The sequence below is a fragment of the Protobothrops mucrosquamatus genome, unplaced genomic scaffold (genome assembly GCF_001527695.2).
Source record: "Protobothrops mucrosquamatus isolate PMUCROS unplaced genomic scaffold, P.Mucros_1.0 scaffold294, whole genome shotgun sequence".
Classification (NCBI taxonomy): Eukaryota; Metazoa; Chordata; class Lepidosauria; order Squamata; family Viperidae; genus Protobothrops; species Protobothrops mucrosquamatus.
Window position 1 is genome coordinate 492,476 of NW_015386638.1, and position 18,659 is coordinate 511,134.

The 18,659-nt window shown below is 35.9% G+C and overlaps 2 protein-coding genes across 3 annotated transcripts in view; one reads left to right on the forward strand and one right to left on the reverse strand.

Annotated features, from left to right (window-relative positions):
- Positions 1–4,793, forward strand: part of CASK (calcium/calmodulin dependent serine protein kinase) — a 176,407-nt gene extending 171,614 nt beyond the window's left edge. Inside the window, exon 26 of one of the 2 annotated variants that reach the window (XM_015814899.1) lies at positions 1,277–4,793. In XM_015814899.1, coding sequence (XP_015670385.1) covers positions 1,277–1,453 — 177 coding nt within the window. In that variant the 3' untranslated portion in view covers positions 1,454–4,793. The remainder of the gene's footprint in view (positions 1–1,276) is intronic. The other variant, XM_015814900.1, reaches the window with a different exon arrangement.
- Positions 4,794–15,244: 10,451 nt separating this feature from the next.
- NYX (nyctalopin) overlaps positions 15,245–18,659 on the reverse strand; it is a 5,371-nt gene continuing 1,956 nt past the window's right edge. Inside the window, exon 2 of the mRNA XM_029283948.1 lies at positions 15,245–16,638. Coding sequence (XP_029139781.1) covers positions 15,245–16,638 — 1,394 coding nt within the window. The remainder of the gene's footprint in view (positions 16,639–18,659) is intronic.

Consider the following 18,659-nt stretch of genomic DNA (forward strand, 5'->3'; position numbering starts at 1 on the left):
TCAGCAGTCTGCTACAGCTGCCAAAAAAGCAAACCTAGTCTTAGGCTGCATCAACAGAGGAATAGCATCAAGATCACCAGAAGTGATAGCACCACTCTATACATCATTGGTGAGGCCATATTAGGAATATTACATCCAGTTCTGGCTACCATAGTTCAAAAGAGTACAGAGAAGAACAACAAAGATGATAAGGAATCTGGAGGCTAAATCCTATGAAGAATAGCTAAAACAAGTAGCTATATTTAGTTTAAACAAGAAAACTCAGAGGGGAGACATGATACCAATCTTCCAATAGAGGGCATCTATTTAGCACCTGAGGTTAGGACAAGAAGCAATGGGTGAAAGCTCATCAAGGGGAGATATAGATAAGGAGGAATTTTCTGACAGTAAGAAGTATTAAGCAGTGGAGTGGTTACCTTATGGAATTGTGGGTGCTCTGTCACTGGAGTTTTTCAAGGAAAAATTGACAACTATTTGCTTGAGATGGTATGAGGACTCTGCTTTGGGCAGGAGATTAGACTAGAAGATCTCAAAGGTCCTTCCAGCTAATCTGATTAGTTTATTTTATTATTTACAAGAATATGTTAAGTCATACATTAAAAGCAAAGTATCCCATAGAGATTATGGAATAAAACCAGTGAATGCAATTCACTTGTGTCAGTTTCAACTTATTTCAGGGCAAATCCAAATTTTTGGAGAAAAAAGTGGAGGGTTACCAATACTTTTGGCCACTTCTGTATGTATTAACCAGATTGTTAATAAGTAGTTTATTTTGGTCACAAGCCAAAGTTTTATGCTGAATTATGTTGACACTGACAGATTACAATATCTCTTGGCTACTATTTATGTTTGATTTCTTTTTTATATTCTGATTTAACAATTTTGATTATTTATGGTTCATCACCCAGAGACATGATTTGAAATGGTCAGCTATAATAAATAAATAAATCTCTCATGATTCATTAATAAGGTACCACTCCTCTCTTGTTCCTTGCTTATCCAATTATTTATTCTCACATTCATCTCTTCCATTTAAACAAATGCTGAGTTACACAAAGAAAATAAATTTATATTATATAACTTAACCAAGCAATTTAATAAGTTCAGCTCAATTTTTTTTAAAGTAAAGCAAAACCCCAAATGCATGTCTTACAAAGGGATTCAGAATGAATGAATCTTTGTATAAGAAATGCATTTGGAAAGATGCTTCCTTGTAAGCAATAACTGCAAGATAACTTAAGTTGTTCTACTTTCGTTTTTCCTAATCACTGTGCAGGATGAATCTCTTCAACGCTTGCAAAAGGAATCAGAAATCTTACAGAGAACATATGCACACTACTTTGACCTTACAATTATCAACAATGAAATTGATGAAACAATCAGGCATCTGGAGGAAGCCATTGAGCTTGTTTGTAAAGCATCGCAATGGGTTCCTGTTTCCTGGATATATTAAACCCAATTACCAGAAGAATGTGATCATTATTGGAAGCCACCTCATACTTGGAAGAACCTCTTTGTTATTGACCTTATGTCAACAGGTCTTGGCCCCTAGAGACTACCTAGATGTAGTGTGACCTAAATTTATAATTATTGTCATGTCCTTATAGCTAGGCAAAAAATATGATAATTTAAAGAGACAGTATCTTTTTTAATCAGTTCGCCTAAATTTTATTAAAATGTATCTTTAAATATATGTATTATTCAATCCTTTGGAATGTTATATTTTTGGAACTCATAGCTTTTAATTTCAAAGGCCCCTAAAACTGCACAAAATAGATGCTGCTTTCTATAATCTATTTTAATAATAATATGATCTTTACTTTAATTGGGGGTGAAACATTGCATCTTTTAGAGTCTCATTTTGTGAATTGGATTGAGTTTTCCTTTATTTATTTGAAATTATTAGCCCAATCATGACCAGATCAGTACTTATATTCTAATGGCCTTCTTCTGCTTTTTAAAATCATTTTTAGGATAGCATTTTTGAAGTATTTTGGTTTAATATGCAGATAATGTGATACTGTCTCTTTGAAGAACTCTGTAAAACTGAATAGAGATTTGAAGTTGGGTCTTGACTCTTAATGCATGTGGACAGTTGCAAGCGTTCATGCCGTTGGTGTATCTGTGTTGAAAAAACTGTAATCTACAACCAAGTACATTCCGTTCATGGGGGGAAGATACCCAAGGGAATCAAATAAAATATTATGACTAAGTTGTAAAACCTATGCACATCCCTTGCATTTTGGGCAACTTTATAAACAAAAATCCTAATTTTTATTAATAATCATGTAGTGAAATGTGTTTGTAATTTTGTCTCAAATTAATTTGTTGTAAAAATGGGAGGGGAAAAAAATTACTGGTTTTGCCATTTCAGATCTGTGTTGTCTGAGAGTATTACCGTTTTAATTATGTTTAAGCAAATATGCTGATTTTTAATATGTATGTAATTGTTTTGAAAATGCACACATTTTAAGAGAAAATACTGTGCAATGAAAGAAACCCAGTTTAGGCTTTGCGATAAATTAACAGTTCCAAAAAAAACTCAGCTGCTGCAGCCCTGTAAATTCTTTTCAGATTCTATAGTCTGACCATTTTTTAAAGTTTTATTTTAAATATACTTCATTTTATGTGTTCAACAATTAAATGCCTTGAGTCATTCATTTCATCACAGGATTCTACAACCACTTAAATAAACAGCCAATTTTTTGTAGATATTTAGAAAAAAGTTCTCTCATCTTTGTGATATTTGACATTCATGCTTTAATTGCAAGCTCATTCTGCAAATAAGGGTCGCTTTATACATTCATATATTCACATTTTTAGTACTTGCTTGTATTATATACATGCTGAAAAGTATATATTCCCAAAACACATTGTAATAAAATAAATATATGGTTCAGATAAAATGGATTTTCCAAATGGCTATGGCTCCCTGAGCTATATGCTCTAGTCGGGAAAAATACAATCTTGGCAATGTGTGGAACAGTCCTAAATCTTAGATATGGAGCCTTAATAAGCAAATTTACCATGAATTCATCTCAGGGTTATTGCTATATTCTGATTTCTCTAACCAATGTCTTAGCAAGGATAACATCTGTTCCCCATCATAACAGAGGGAGATTGTGCATTATCCATTCCAGTTTGTGATATCTTTGTGAATCAAATCTCCATGTATCACTGGTATTACTGTATCTTGGACTGATTGTTTTACATTTTTATTATTTAATATGGATTCTTTGCTTTTGTTATTAAATTCCAGTATGTTTTTGAAAAGTGTTATCTTCAACATTGCAATACAGAAGTATTATTTATTAATGTAAATTCCTTGAGAATGATTTAAGGTTCTCAATAGTTATCATTCTTAAAAAAACAAAAGATTGTTCTTCTTTCAGAGTTTTTAAGATTGCAGCTTGTTCCCCCATATTATTTCCAAGTTAGGTTGTAAGAATCCTTTGAGCTCAATTTTTCATTTGCACATATTACATTACCTACCAAGGTAACATCTTTACTGCTGTGATCCTGAAGAAGTGAGGATTGTATATAGTTTTCTGGCAATCTTTTTATGTATTTTGGTGGATAGTCACAATAGCCACAAGTAGCTAACCTCACTTCTTCAAGATTATAGCTCTGAAGAAACATTTACAAATAAAAAAACTTAAACTCAGAGGATTCTTACAACACTTTTGCAACAATCATATCATATAATATATATATATCATATCATATAATATATATACATACATACTTTAACATTACATTGTATGCATTTCCAAGTCAGTTGTAATTAGGTTATCAAAGGAAATGCTGATTAGTAACAAATCTAGAGCAGAGAATAGCAAGGTGGTCATTTTGCACTTAGAAGTGTATGTTTATTGGCAGAAAACTTACCTGCCTCTGTTCCAGTGACATATTCTGAACTTACTGTACACTTTGCAAGCTATTTATGAATTTCTGGATGTTACATATATTTTTTTAAGGGGGGGCATTATTTTCCCTTGATTATATCTGTTAATCAGGTTCCTAGTAATTTGATCAATGTGTATCTATATAATTTATAGCATCCCATATAGTCATTATATGATTTATATGGCTCTGTAACACTGTTGAAAAAGTCATTGGAGCGAGTTACATTGTGTTTTTTGTTTTCATTACTTTTGAGAACTGATCCCAGGACCTAAATCACTGAGTTCATTCAAGATTCTTTTACTCTCCCTTTGTACCTCGACATCTGCATGGAGGTCTTCTTCCCTCTGTTGTTTTGGTTTTATATAATATACTAAACTATCAGTTCTCTTATTAATTTTGATAAATATTCGGGCGCAAAATAGGGATTTGACAATAGGTGCTAAATGTTTGTATCGTTAATATATAACAACACCAGCATAACATTGCAGTATAAGTTCACTTCCCATGATAATGACCAAACATAAATTAATTTTAATACAGTAGGATTATATCCATGATTTGTAAAGGATTGCTCTTGCTACTATTACTGTATTAATATTGGAAAATACAGAACAAAATATATTGAATTGAAAGCTAAACATAAAACTATTTGGGAATTGTGAACTTTTTAGGGTGTTTGTTTTTTAGAAGCAATGTAGGGTCCAGATAGCATATAAACACTACCCTATAACATCATGCGTCATTTCGCTCTTATTTTTATGCAGAAACATGCTTTATTAAAAAAAACATATTTTGTTACCTCGCCAGAATTTATTGTGTTAAGAAAGTCCTGAATATTGAGAATTGGATGTGAGTTACATAGTAGATTCTTTCATACACACACAGCCACACACATTCATGCACAGTATTTTAAGAAAAAGTAAAAACAAATACAAACTAATGTAAAGTAAGAAAGGAAAAACAAAAAGAGAAAGCTAAAAATGCAAGACAGGAAAACAGTAAAAATAGAAAAGAAAGAAGAATGATACAAAGAATTGGTTTTGACTTTTTTAACAGCAGTTAGAAGTGCAATTACAATTTTACCTCTCTAAAGTTACAACATGATTCTTTCTGTAATCTATACTGTCTAATCATCAAACTAATTCATAAATACTTTTTTTTTCCTGTTTCACACAAAAAGTCTACAAAGGGTTTCCATTCCATTTCCAGCAATAAGCAGAGAAGCCATGGTGGCACTGTGACTAATTCTACTGACTGCCAGGAGTTTGATTCCTTTGATCTTGATTGACTCAAGGTTGACTCAGCCTTCCATCCTTCCCAGATCAATAAAATGAGACCCAGGTTGTTGGGGCCAATAGGCTGACTCTGTAAACCATTAGTGTATAAAGCATTGTGAAGCGGTATACAAGTTTGTTGTGCTATTACTATTGCTACTGTCTTTTCTCTGACTAAAAAGTCAATTTGGCCATGTCAGTGAGTTCCATCATTTCCACCAACCGTCCCTTCCATTGTAGGTATTGTTGAATCTTTCCATCTTTGTGCATAAAATAATCTTGCTGCAGTTATCATGTACAAAATCAAAATTCCATGACTTTTTTCCAGCTCTTTATCCATCCTTTCCAGCTCTTTATCAGTCCTTTGGTCTCAATTGTGTATTAATCTTTAACATCCACTAAATCTTTATGTATTTGGATCCAACATTTTCTAGCTTTTTTACATGTCCACTAAGTATGATAAAATGCCCTTTTTGTTCACATTTCCAATATAAATTTGAAATACCTTTAGATATTCTGGACAATTTTATCTTTCATAAAAATGTTGTAAAAGTATAACAGTGTAAATTTCAATCATTGCAATTGCAGTTTCTCATTGTTCCATCTGTATCTCATAACTAAAATTTTAGCCCAGTTTATCATACATTGTTTCATTTACACATTTTAGTAATATAAAATGTTCATGATTTGTACAAAATTCCATTTCAAACTCAGTCTTACAGTGTTCAAAACCATAAACTCTTTTGTCTACTTTAAATGTTTCTAATAACTGTAAATAAGAAAACCATTGGCAACTATGTCCCTCTGCCATCAATTCTTCTCTTGATATTATTTTCTATTTCCCTTGACAAAATTCTAATATCTCATGATAAGTTAGCCATTTGTATTTGCCTATTATTTCTTGTTTATAAAATGTTTCTTGTGCTGAGAGCCACAGAGGTATTTTCGGGCACAACTCAGATTTCTAACTCTTCCATATTTTCACTATGACATGTCTAACATAATGATTAAAATCCACAATAATCTTGACCTCATCTTACAATATCCACACTACCCAAATCTCATCTCATATCTTTCTAACCCCAAAAGCCTTCTATTTCTCAATAACACCTCTCTCATCCACACCAAAGAGCAAACTGTAAAATACAATTTCAAATCGGGTAAAGCCAGCCCTCCTCTTTGTGTCTTGTAATATCTTATATTTAATATGGGGGGTTTGCCCCCTGCCAGACAATGTTGGTGTATCCTTTTGCCACTGTTTAAATGGTGCATCAGTTGTCAAAATGGGTATTATCTGAAACAAAAACATCATTCTAGGCAAAACATTTTTATCACAGAAATTCCCCCCAGCAATGAGGATTCTAGTTTTTCCCATCTTATCTTTTTAATTTCATTCCATGTCTTAATATAGTTATTATGAAACAATATATAGTTCATATTTGTGATACCCAGATATTTTAATTTCTTCTCAATCTTAAAATCTGCTGTATTCACCAATTTTATGAATTGGTCATCTATTTTCATGGTTTTTGTTAACATCTCTGTCATAATGGATATTTTCATTATCCAAATAGCTTTGATTTTTCAGGAATTCTGAGAGTAAATTTCCGTGTAATAGGGGGCTGAGTCTGTCTTATTCTATATTCTAATAGCATGGTTAGCCCTCCAAGCTATTGTGTATTATTATCATCATCATCATGCATTTTTAGTATATCAGTTATTGGAGATAGCTACATTTTGAAGTATGCCATCAAATGTCTCCTGGATCCTATGCATACATAAATACATCATAGGCTATGCTGTGTTATGTATAATAAAGTATAAGCAAAAAATTAAAGGCAGAATATATAAGAAAAGGAATTCTAGATCTTACCTTACACCAACTATATCTCTGTATTCTGTTCTTATAAATCATCTGTGCCACCATGACATTCATACATTAATTCCTACCCTGCCTTTTGTTCTTTAAACTTCTTATTAATCTCTTTTTCATTGTCCCATAAGCTCCATTTATCTGAGATTTTCTTAGTTTTCCTTCTTGTATTGGCCTATTTACTCCATATTTTTGATTTGCAATTCTATCTTAATTCACATTCTCTATATGAAAAAAGCACTTCAGCATGATCAGACATCTATTTTCATTGATCATTCTTGCTTGACATAACTATCTTAGTTTTGCTGCAAATGATTTGAATTCTTAGCATTATCATCTGCGCATAAATAAAATGTACACATATTCTTTTTCTTTACCTCACTTCTAACATCATCAAAGCGTTCCTTGGGTGTTAATCTATAAATGCACGAAAAACCTATAAATGCACGAAAAACCTAGGGGAAGTTAAATCATTTTCTTATTCCTTACTCAATTTTGAACCATTTACAAAGTATTCTGTTTATTATTGTGTGCGTTAACGACCTTACTTCCGTAGATATCTTCCATGTCCTATTGAAGAACAAAATTTGACCTGAATGCTCCCTTACTGACAAAGCCATGTTTTATTTCCCACATTTTACTTATTGTCATCTGTCCTACCAGAGTTCTGCACCTCTGTAGGCACACTTGACAAACTCATCTGCAAAAAAAGCATTCTTCATTTTAATGATTTTTAAAAGATTTCGAATATTTAAAGTTCATAAGAAAACTTTAAAAAAAAATTAAAATGAAGAACAAAGCCTAGTTTCTGTTTCTTTATCTTACTTGTGTACTCTTCAGGGACAAGTTTCTGTCTTGATTGGAAATGGATTGGAAACTGCCATGGGATGAGGTACCTTCAGTACACTGATGATACTCCATCCCGGGTCACCCAAATGATGCTGTTGCTGCCCTCTCATGGTGCCTGGAGGCTGCAGAGGTCTGGATGGGAGACAAGAAATTTTGACTGAACCCTGGTAGGGCCAAGTGGCCTTCAGTGTATGGAGCTTCTGACTCCGGGACTTTAATATCTTTAATTCTGGATGGGGTGGTACTGCCCTAAATAGATCCAGTCCATAATATGGGGGTTCTCCTGGACTCGTGACTCCTGCTCCATGAGCAGGTGGCAATTGTGGCTAAGACAGCCTTTGCACAAATTTTGGATCACATGCCAGTTGCACCCTTTCCTGGATCAGGAGTCCCTGCACTCAGTCATCTCATGCCTGGACTACTGCAATTCATTCTACATAGAGCTATCTTTGAAGAGTATATGGAAGCTTCAGCTGGTGCAGAACACAGCTGGGCAGGCAGTTTTTAGGGCCCCTAGGGTGACCCATGTTACACCACTGTTCCATGAGCTGCACCAACTAGCTGTTAATAATTTTTAAAACCCTTCATGGCATGGGTCCAGATTATCTGAGGAACCAGCTATGGGACTAGCCCACCCATCCATGCCACCAGAAAGGGCATGCTGCAGATTCTGTTGGCTAAAGAATTTTGGCCAGTGAGGTCCGGAAAAAGAGCTTTTTCTGCTGTGGTTCTCTCCCTGTGGAACATCATGTCCCCTGAGGTGAGATCTGCACCTGCCCTTTCGGCCTTCCAAAAGGCCTTGAAGACATAGCTGTGCCAAGTAGCCTGGGCCAATGGCAGTGTGGCATTTTGGAGATGACTAGTGGAGTAAATAACCTCCCTCCTTATGCACACTTTGCTCTCTCCTCTCCATTGAGGTCAGTTTTATTTTACCTGAATTTTAAATTTAAGGTCCTCATTTATTGTTTTAATGTTTCATAGTATACTTTAACTGTATGTCTGTAATCCGTCACCTTCGGCAAGATGGACAGCATATAAGTTTAATTAATTAATTGGGATCAACCAGAACACAAAAAAACCCTCTTTCTAAAAATAGCATATCTGTACTGGGAAGCAGTAAGTTTACAACAAATGAATCAAGGGGAGCAAAAGAAAACTTGAAGAGATACTTATGTTAAGCCCAAAAATAGAGATATGAAGGGGACAGGGATTGTCATACAAAATAAATTGCAGTAGGAAAAGGCCTCTTTAAACTCCTTCTCCCACTTCACTCTGTTTTTACATTATTTTAATTTTTTAAAAATGAGAAGTTTGCAGACTGCAAAGGAAAACAGCCTCAGGCATAATCTATCACCAGAAATGGGAGAATGCCCACAACACAACTTCAAAAATTCAAATGTGTCCACTTGAAACAAAAGGCAGTGGGACACCACCACCACCACCACCACCCCATTTAAGCAGACAAAAGCGGTCATGCTTGCTGAACCTTCCTTGTCCCCTGTACATTTCAGATAGCAACTTCATTCCCAAATAAAATCCTGTAGAGGAATGGATCATGTCCCTCCTTAACAGAAGTTACATAATGTGCTCAATGCAATAAGCTCCTCACTGTCAAAGTTCTGCTTTATTACTGTGAGGATAAGATAATTGCCTTGGAAAGAGTTCAAAAAAGCAGTGAGGTTCATGCATGAAAACATTTAATGCTTGATACGAGTGCTGCCCTATTTTCAGATTGACAGCCTTTTTCTGGTCATACTGAATGAGAGTTGTTAACAACTGAACTGTGAAATCATATATTTTCTGTAACATACACAGCATATGCACAATTCTAAGTTCACCCTCTGGATAAGATGTCTAGAAATAAGTTGATTTAACACTGGCTTTTTAAAAGGAAGTCAGAGAAGAGAGAGGAAATTGGTAGATTGGTTTAAGATGAATAAGTCTTCTGATTGGTAATATACCAGATATCTGATGTTTTCAGTGTGAATAAGAAATATTAAAATTTACATCTATATCTAATAAAATTTGAATATACCTCACAGAGAAAAAAGTATTTGTCCAGAGAAATCATTCTTAAGAAAAGAAATAGGAATAGTTGGTTACTGGGTTATTGAATTTTTCACTATTTTGATTCAGTTATTAATGTTTATAATTGGCCTCTTGAAAATGATGGTAAATAAGCTTTTGTGTATTTCTTGGGGAAAATGGAGAAGGCTATAAAGTATCCTTGGTGCTAAAAGAAATGTTGAATATTTTTAATTCATATCTTGTTTATTTACAACACAAGCAATGAATCATTTTTGACCAGCAAAAAATGTACCAGAATGCTTTGAATGAAAGGAACAGAATTGCGTTACTTTTGTTCAGAGCTCTACTTGTGTTTCTAGTTCAAAACCCTAAGATGTTCATATCTTCACAGAGTGCAACTAGCTATTTTAGCAGATTATGTGACTGATCGTTTTTATTTTTGAAATATGGAACAGCCATGACTGCACTGGGCTAATCTTTATCTGAGTGCCAGCACCTAAGAGTGAAAAATATATTCGTCAACTACTGTAATGATGGTATGTGGGAGTTTTCTTGGGAAGCTGGGCCCAAAGATGCTGCCTAGGAAAGTCTATAAGACCATGCTCCACAGCTGGACAGTGGGTGAGGCAAGAGACTCAGAAGACAACCCCTAATTTCTCAGGATGTAAAGCAGACAGAGAGGGAACTGTTCTTTCAAATTTGCAATATTCTGTTCATGTCGCCTTACAATAAAGTAGAATTGGCTCATCTGATTGTGTTTCCTGTTTGGTCCACCCCTATTTGCCTTTCTGATAGGGGATTATGGGACTTGCAACCTGAGACCTTTACATTGTAAGCCATGCAGGGTTGCCTCAATTGGCAAGATGGGCAGCATATAAATTTAATAAATAAATATATCGGCAGGATGCTAGAAAGGAGAAGTCTGTTTTACTTCATGGAGCAAACAAAACTGGCAAGTTTTGTACAGCTATTCATGCTTTATTCTGGTAGACAAATCACTACTGTAACAAGAACTTCATTAGGGAAATGGTGCTATGCCGATTCAGCTCCAAAATGATCTTAAGTTTCTCATCTTCCTTAGCTGGTTTTATTTTGTTTTGCTTGCTTTATTTTGTTTTTAATGTTGGAGCAGCAAAGAGAAAGAAGTGGGTTTTTAGGAGAAGAAATGAAAACAAAAGTTATATAAACGCCTTTACATAAATCTGTTATGTAACTGTATTTGGAATACTATGTATAATTCCTTATCTCAGAATGAATTTAGCATTCAAAAAAAGACCTACCACAGCACCCATACTATGAGAAATGTCGTTAGGGACTTTTATAAGATTTAAAAAAAGTAAAGTTTATAGATCCATTGAAACAATTGGATTTAAGAGGCTTATTAGGATTGCCCTTATTTCAGGGGGCCTATTGTAAACCTGAGGGGCCTGGCTGCAATCTGCAGGAAACGTGAGGAATCTTATGAAATTCATCAATGATTTTTTCCCCTCCTCTTACAGCTTGTAATCATCTGCTGAAATTTCTATAAAGTATGTTAAAAGCATGGATTTTATCATCGTTTTGCATTTATTGTTTTAGGTAATTAAAAAGGAAAATGGCTGTTAGTGACAAGTGAACAGCAAGTTTAGTCTATTTATAAGAATCAATAAGGTGCCTATAGCTAGCAAGGTTATAATAAAAGCAGATTTTCCCCTGGTTAATTGGTTAATTTAATCATCATTTAAAACAGGTCACCAACTTTTCTCGGTTGGCGGACTGGAGGGAAAGGGAAGGGGAAGCATTTTACATGCACGCGCGCATGCCCAGGGTCGCAAGCATGCGTGTGATGCAAACAGGCGGGGCTAGTGCCCACGTAATATTCAGTAGCCCTGCCCCATTCTTGTGTGGCGCAGCACCCCGTTTCTGCACCCTGTGGCACAAAAGCGCCCACTTTTGCACCCTGCAGCACGGCAGCAGCCCGTTTTCACGCCCCAAGATGCAGGGGCGGCCTGTTTTTGCACTGTCCGTTCTAACAGCCAATCTTCACAACTGTCCCCAATTCTGCTGATTTGTGAAATAGGCCTTCAGGATGGAAGATATATATTTATATTGATTAGTAGTAAGGTTAACAATATACTTTTTAACTCAGTGGCCAAAGAGAGCATATTAAGGAAAAGTGGGAATAAAGGGTGACACAATTGCAAACACTTTGGAAGAAATAAGTGTGTTCATGCCCCATGAGTATGCCATCCTTCAGGTCAGATGTCACTCTCAAGGAAATAGCTGTAGAGTTTAATTTTATGGGAACTGAGCTTCCATATTTCGTGGAGCAAAAAAAATCACTCTAGGGATGAAAGAAAAACTGAGTTCTCAGATATAATCCGCCATTCAGAAAGATTAGCTGAAGGGGCTACTGGAAGGGCAAGTGTCATTTAGCAGACGGTGACACTGGAACATGTCTAGTGAGATCAGAGGAAAGACTAGAGTTTATAGCTAGCTTGTTTTCGAAAACTGAAGGGCTTAGATTAGTAGAATTGGGCCATACCCCAGTTGGATTACTTGAGGTAATGACAGACTCCTGAATTGCCTTATTCTCAATATGTTTGCCAGCAAGTTCTGCAACATCATTCGTTAATGGAAATTGAGCAGAGCCCAAGGAGTGGCTCTCCTATTGGTACTGCTATAGAAGGTCCAAGTGTTTCTACAGGAGATGGGTGGGATGGAAAGCATAATGAGCTGACTAGAAGCTGGAGGATGGCAATTTTGGCAGCTTGAGGTTGAAGGAGCAGGTTTCTTACAACATTTTCAGTAGCTGTAGATGCTGGTGTCAGACTTTAGGTGGTCCTCCTTTAATAACCACTTGTTCACCAAACATTCAAACTTAAGACAGCACTGAATAAGTGGCAGTTTTGTCCTGTTCTCGCCATCACAGCATCCCTGCCGTCATATGATTGTGATCCAGTGCTAGCAATTATGATGTTGCAGTGAGCTATGATCACATGATCACAATTTTTTATGTTCTCTGACAGCTTCCTACAAATCAAATCAAAGGGGAAGCCAGTAAGAAATCATGGTCAATCATTTCAAGATCCACTTCCAAAGCTGGAAAGTGGACTCAAGGAGAAACTAGCAAAATGTGTGTTAATGGTAATGTTTCTGACAATAGTAGGGGAAAAGATCTGTTTGGAGTACATATGGGGATGCAGCACGTGGTTTAGAGGGTGCAGAAAGATCTTGAATGGCAGCCAATGAAATGGGAGTGCGGCTTGGCATTTACAATCTCTAAGGAACAGCCTGTGTTGGGAGGCAAAGGCACATCTGATGAAGCTCATCAGATTTTTTCACTGCTGGAAGTGAAACAAATAGACACCGGCTACAGTTTCTGCCACTCAAGAGCATGGCTTTGGCAATATTTCCACTTGGAAGGGGGCTGCTAGGGAAGGCTCTCATGGGTAAGGCTTTCCAGATGGAAAAACTTGGGGGGGGAGGGGGGGGAGGGAGTCCAGGTCTAGTTTCAGCTAGGTCAGGAGTATCATGTTATTTAGAAAAATATCTCTACTCACTGTACTGCTGTTTAAGGAGGAATTAGGTCATTATTCTTCAGTTATTTAGAAACCGTGCTAGAACTTGGATAATCTGAGTTCAACCAAGCACATTTCTCTTCCCTCCTGCCCCAATACCTATTTAGTCAATTTTGGAAGACATGAAAGATACAGTAGATAATGCTCAATTTCAGGCAGGCCAAAAGGAGAATTAGGGATTAAAAAGGAAATAGAAATGCAAAGTAACAAAGAATGCTCCAAGTGCAAGTAGGGTTTGACCATTATTTTTCACAATGATTGGTGGTCAGAAAAACTAAACAAAAATCTGAGGTATCCCTGTTTGAAATATGCATTTCAATTAGATAAGTGTCAGTATGAACTTCATCCTACCTGCCTACCATGCAGAAATGCCTCATCTGCACATCAGACATCCATAGTTGAGGCTCTGTTTTAAGTCACTGTTTCAGTTCTTGCATTATTTCAGTTCTTATATTAATTATACATACAGTCATGTGAAAAAGAAAGTACACCCTCTTTGAGTTCTATGGTTTTACATACCAGGACATACTAATAAAAATCTGAACAAACAAGAAAGAACAACCTTACAACATCTCCACCTCCAAAGCTCACTAGAACAAGCATATTTTCAACCTTTCCTAAACTCCAGTAAGGTTGGGGGCCATTGGAAGCACCAATGCAATTACGTTCTATAGAAGGGGAGTGATGCTTAAAGCTCATTGTATACTACATATATTGATTCCTTTTTTGAGCATTGCTACATTATAAAATGTGAAACCATGGGCAACAGTAAAAAATTAAAGCTTTTATTAAAATAATATTCATACTTGATCTATGCCGCTGTTCTATATAGCTACAGCTCTTTATTCAATACTTCATACTAAGCCACCCACAGGCAAAGAAAAGTCAAATGGACATGAGTGAGCTTGTAGTTTGTTTATTATGCCTTTTAGTTTCTGAGATCTAGAGTGTAACACAGACAATGTAAGTGCATAAGTTTGCTCCTTATTTTAAAGCATTACAGAGATAATTTTGGCATTTTTCATAGAAAAAAATATGAGGACCTACTTAAGTCGGTCACAAATTGGACAACAGCTACTGTATCAATCCCTATTGGGGGGTCCTTGGTGTTCACTGAGCTTGGTTGTTTCGTGGAGATGTTTCATTATCCAACTAGGTTACATCTTCCATGCTTCAGCGTATCAACAATTCAACCCTGAGCTACAAATAGTCTCTTCTATTAGTATCAATCCCTATGAATATTAGTTTTTTTTTATTAAGAAGTAAATTGCCCTCCAGCCCTAACTGCAGGGTTCAAACCTCCCTCTTAAGCAGAGTTAAAATGACAAAATGAAACTGAGAATTTGACATTGTTTGATCTAAATCAATATATCATTTTCCACAACAGGTATCAAATGTCTCTGAAATCTCTGTAGGGGAAGTTACTCCTCTTTTTGGCTTCCATTTCATTCAGAACCTCTAAATACTATAGTACTGTTTCCATATCTGAGTAATACTGCTGAAACCTGTGATGTGTTTTGCAGAACTTCTTTAATAAACACAACTGGCTTTATTACCTTCCAATTTTCTCTCATTTTAATTTCTTAACTATGTGAAATAATTGTCATTGCTAAGAATATGAATCTATTTTAAAATATGGGCCCAGAAGATATTTTTAAATTTAGTTCTAAATTTAGTATTGATATCACAAACTTCTTCTTTGGGTCCATTGTTTGAGTAGAAAAACAGTTGAATTAATTTTAAAGAATTTTGGGCTATATGGTCCATAACACTTGAGATACAAAGAATATCCAAATATTAAAATATATTTGTTTTATATTCCATTCTCCTTGTCCTAAAGATGCTTTATTAATCAAGTCATCTAACAGAGTAGTGTTGCTGAAACCTTCTGTGGTGTTTACCACCTCCTCTGAAAGTCCCTTCTGGAGTAGAAATTTTGAGATAAGACTGTTGAATTTATTCTCTGTAGTTGACTGTAGTTCTTGCATGGGAAGAGGGGTAGAAGATGAGATGTTTAATTCTTCTGGGTCAAGACATAAACCTTCATCTGTCTTCTCAAAAATAACATCAATTAAGTCAAGGCCAACTACTGAAGACGGGGAAGTGCAAGGAATATCTCTCACAAGTCCATAATTCTCCATCCACTCTTTCAGCCACTCAATCTTGCAATCGCATTCCCAGGGGTTCCGGAAAAGGTAGAGTCCTCCTAGGAGATAGACTGGTTGAAAGACTAAGAAAGGCAACGTAGTTAAATTGTTACTGTTCAAGTGCAAATATACTAAACTCGTGAGGTTTTCAAAAGCACCTTCCTCAATATAACTGATCCAGTTTCTGTCCAAATACAAAACTTCCAGTTCAGATTGATCCTGGAACCAAGTATTAGAGACAATTTTGAGAAAGTTACCACCAAGATTAAGCATCTTTAGATGCCGCAGACCATCAAAGGAATTATCAGGGAGGTCACCGATAAAGTTGTCATTTAAATAAAGGTACTCCAGTTTCTGACAATCCTGAAAAGCTCTATTATGAATGACATTTATTCTGTTGACTTGCAGATTGAGATATTTCAACCGGATGAGGCCCAGAAGTGAATTATATGCTACTGCTTCTATCTTGTTGTTCTCCAAATAAACATGGGTTAAATTCTCCATTTCTCTTATAGCTCCTGGGATCCTTCGGAAGTTATTCTGAAAGAAGAAGAGTTCTCGAAGAGCTGGAAGTTCTATAAAAATCCTGTCTGGAATGTTGAAAAGATTGCAGTCTGCTAAATCCAATCGGACTAGTTTCTGGAGAGAAATAAAAGTCCTGGTATGCAGATAACGAATGTATTCATTGTGGGCCATTTTTAACTCAGTTAAGCTAGCAAGCCCTTTGAAAGCACCAGGAGTAATAAAGGATATGTTGTTATGGCTTATTGAGAGAGATTTTAGGGCTGGGAGGGTACCAAATGCCCTCTCAGCAAGGAATTTGATGTTATTTTTATCCAAGTTAATAGAATATGCTTCACAAGGAAACTCATTAGGGATCTGTGCAAGGCCAGTTCGGTCACAAAGAATGGCACAACTCTTCTCTTCAGTGCAGATACAACTGATAGGACAGGAACGGACACAAGCCCACACCGAATGCACAGGGCAGATGCAAAGCAAGACTGGCAAAAAAGGGTCATCATTATGCCCAAAGAAAGAAAGAGAAAAGAGAGATTAGTAAACTTTAATGATGGTGGAATGAACATAAACAATTCTGATTTATGCAGGCTAGTCTCACACCTCACATAAAGCCATGACTTGCCTAGCCATGATTTCAAATAAACCACAATGTGGTTCTCTGATTCACAAAAAATGTAGAATTATAAACTATGGTTTACAAATTGCAATATTGATTTACGCAGTATACTAAATAAAAAATTAACCTCCACTTTAACTTAGAATCCAGGCCCAATCACAAATTCTTTATCAAGAACAATAGTTGTTCTTTGATTCTTTAATATATCTCCAGCAGAGCAATTTGATCTAATATACAGAAGTAAAAAATTTTTCCATCCTCTTGTAATTTTCTCTTTCTCCATTTTTATTTGTCTGGGATACAGGAAAACATTTCATGAGCCCATAGCAAGCTGACTTACCAGCTGTGATAAGAAAATGAATAGAATGCAAAAATATTACTTTCTAAAGGCAATATGTGGGCCATATTCACACAATGTATTATAAACCATGTGATAAAAGCACTGCTCTCACATCACAAAAATCCAACATCAAGCAAGTTTTGTTATGGCTAAATATATAAGGTGATTCCAACATAGTTAACTTCAGGAACTTTAATTTTCAATAGATGTTCTCATAAGTTATTAACGAACAATATGTTACATACAGTGGTGGAATTCAAATACCTGAACAACCGGTTCTCTTATTCGATACAGGCATGGGCCTCCGAAGCCTAGAACAGGCTTCTGGAAGTGGCATCCATGCACTTCCGGTGAGCCATTCTAGGCCTGGAAGGCCTCCTCCAGGCCTCCGAGGCCTAGACTGGACTTCTGGAAGCCAGCCGGTTCTTCGAATTCAGCAAAATTTAGCTACCAGTTCTGCCGAACCGATGTGAACCAGCTGAATCCCACCACTAGTTACATGGTTTTCAGTAGTAAAACACAGCAGGATATATGCAGTAATACAGAATGAATCCCCAGTGTAACACAATAGTCATGTCTCTTGCCGAAGTGAAATAATTGGCCATAAGGCCAAAAGTATCTTAGTTCTCAATTATATAATGTACCTCTTTTTCAATATTTAAACAATATCATGGGAACCTTGTCTGGAAGACTGTTTAGGCACTCATACTGCATATACTACTTTCTTAAAAGAAAATGGGAAATCATACATATATATGAAGTGTATTCAGTTTTATAAAAGCAAACTAGAAAACAGTGAAGTATTATTATATGGTTCATTGCATAGTCATTATCATTTTGCCCTTTATTTTTAACAGAATTTAAATTAGAAGTTGTTTATTCCCAAGACTTATTCACAAATTCTTTGATGATTTTATACAATGAGGACCTGGTGATACTAAATTCTATCCATCCAGTAAGCTTTGCAATAGCAAAATTGGAATTAACATTAGCAAAATGGTAGCAACTTCACTTGGAATCTAACACTGCAGGCCCATCTCTCTAATGCTGACACAAGAAAACCTTGTCTACTAAAAGAAGAAGCTTGTTATATGTCGCAGGAAGACATCATAGTGTTATCCCCTAAAGAAGACTAATCACCTATGGCAGGGATGTCAAACTGTCGGCCCAAGGGCCAGACGTATCACAAGGAAACTAACTGCACTGGGTTATGTAGTTTATATAACTAGGTTTTCTTGTTTGCATGACATACTCCTTCCATGATCCACTAAGCATCTCATACAAGATGGAAGGCCTATTTAAATACAAACCAGGCTAGGGTCCTTAAATTACAATTTTGATTCCAGTTGAGCAAAACAAAAAAGAAACATTACTTCTTCTTACACAAGGCACATTTTTTATATTAGAGCAGAAACAATTTTCACCAATGGTTTTGGGACTGGTCTAATTACATTCCAAAGATGAGGAATTTGAGGGTTCTCTAGGCTTCCAACTATCTTTAATGATGTGGGGTGGAGCTGATTAGAACTTGGGTCAAGCGATATTTA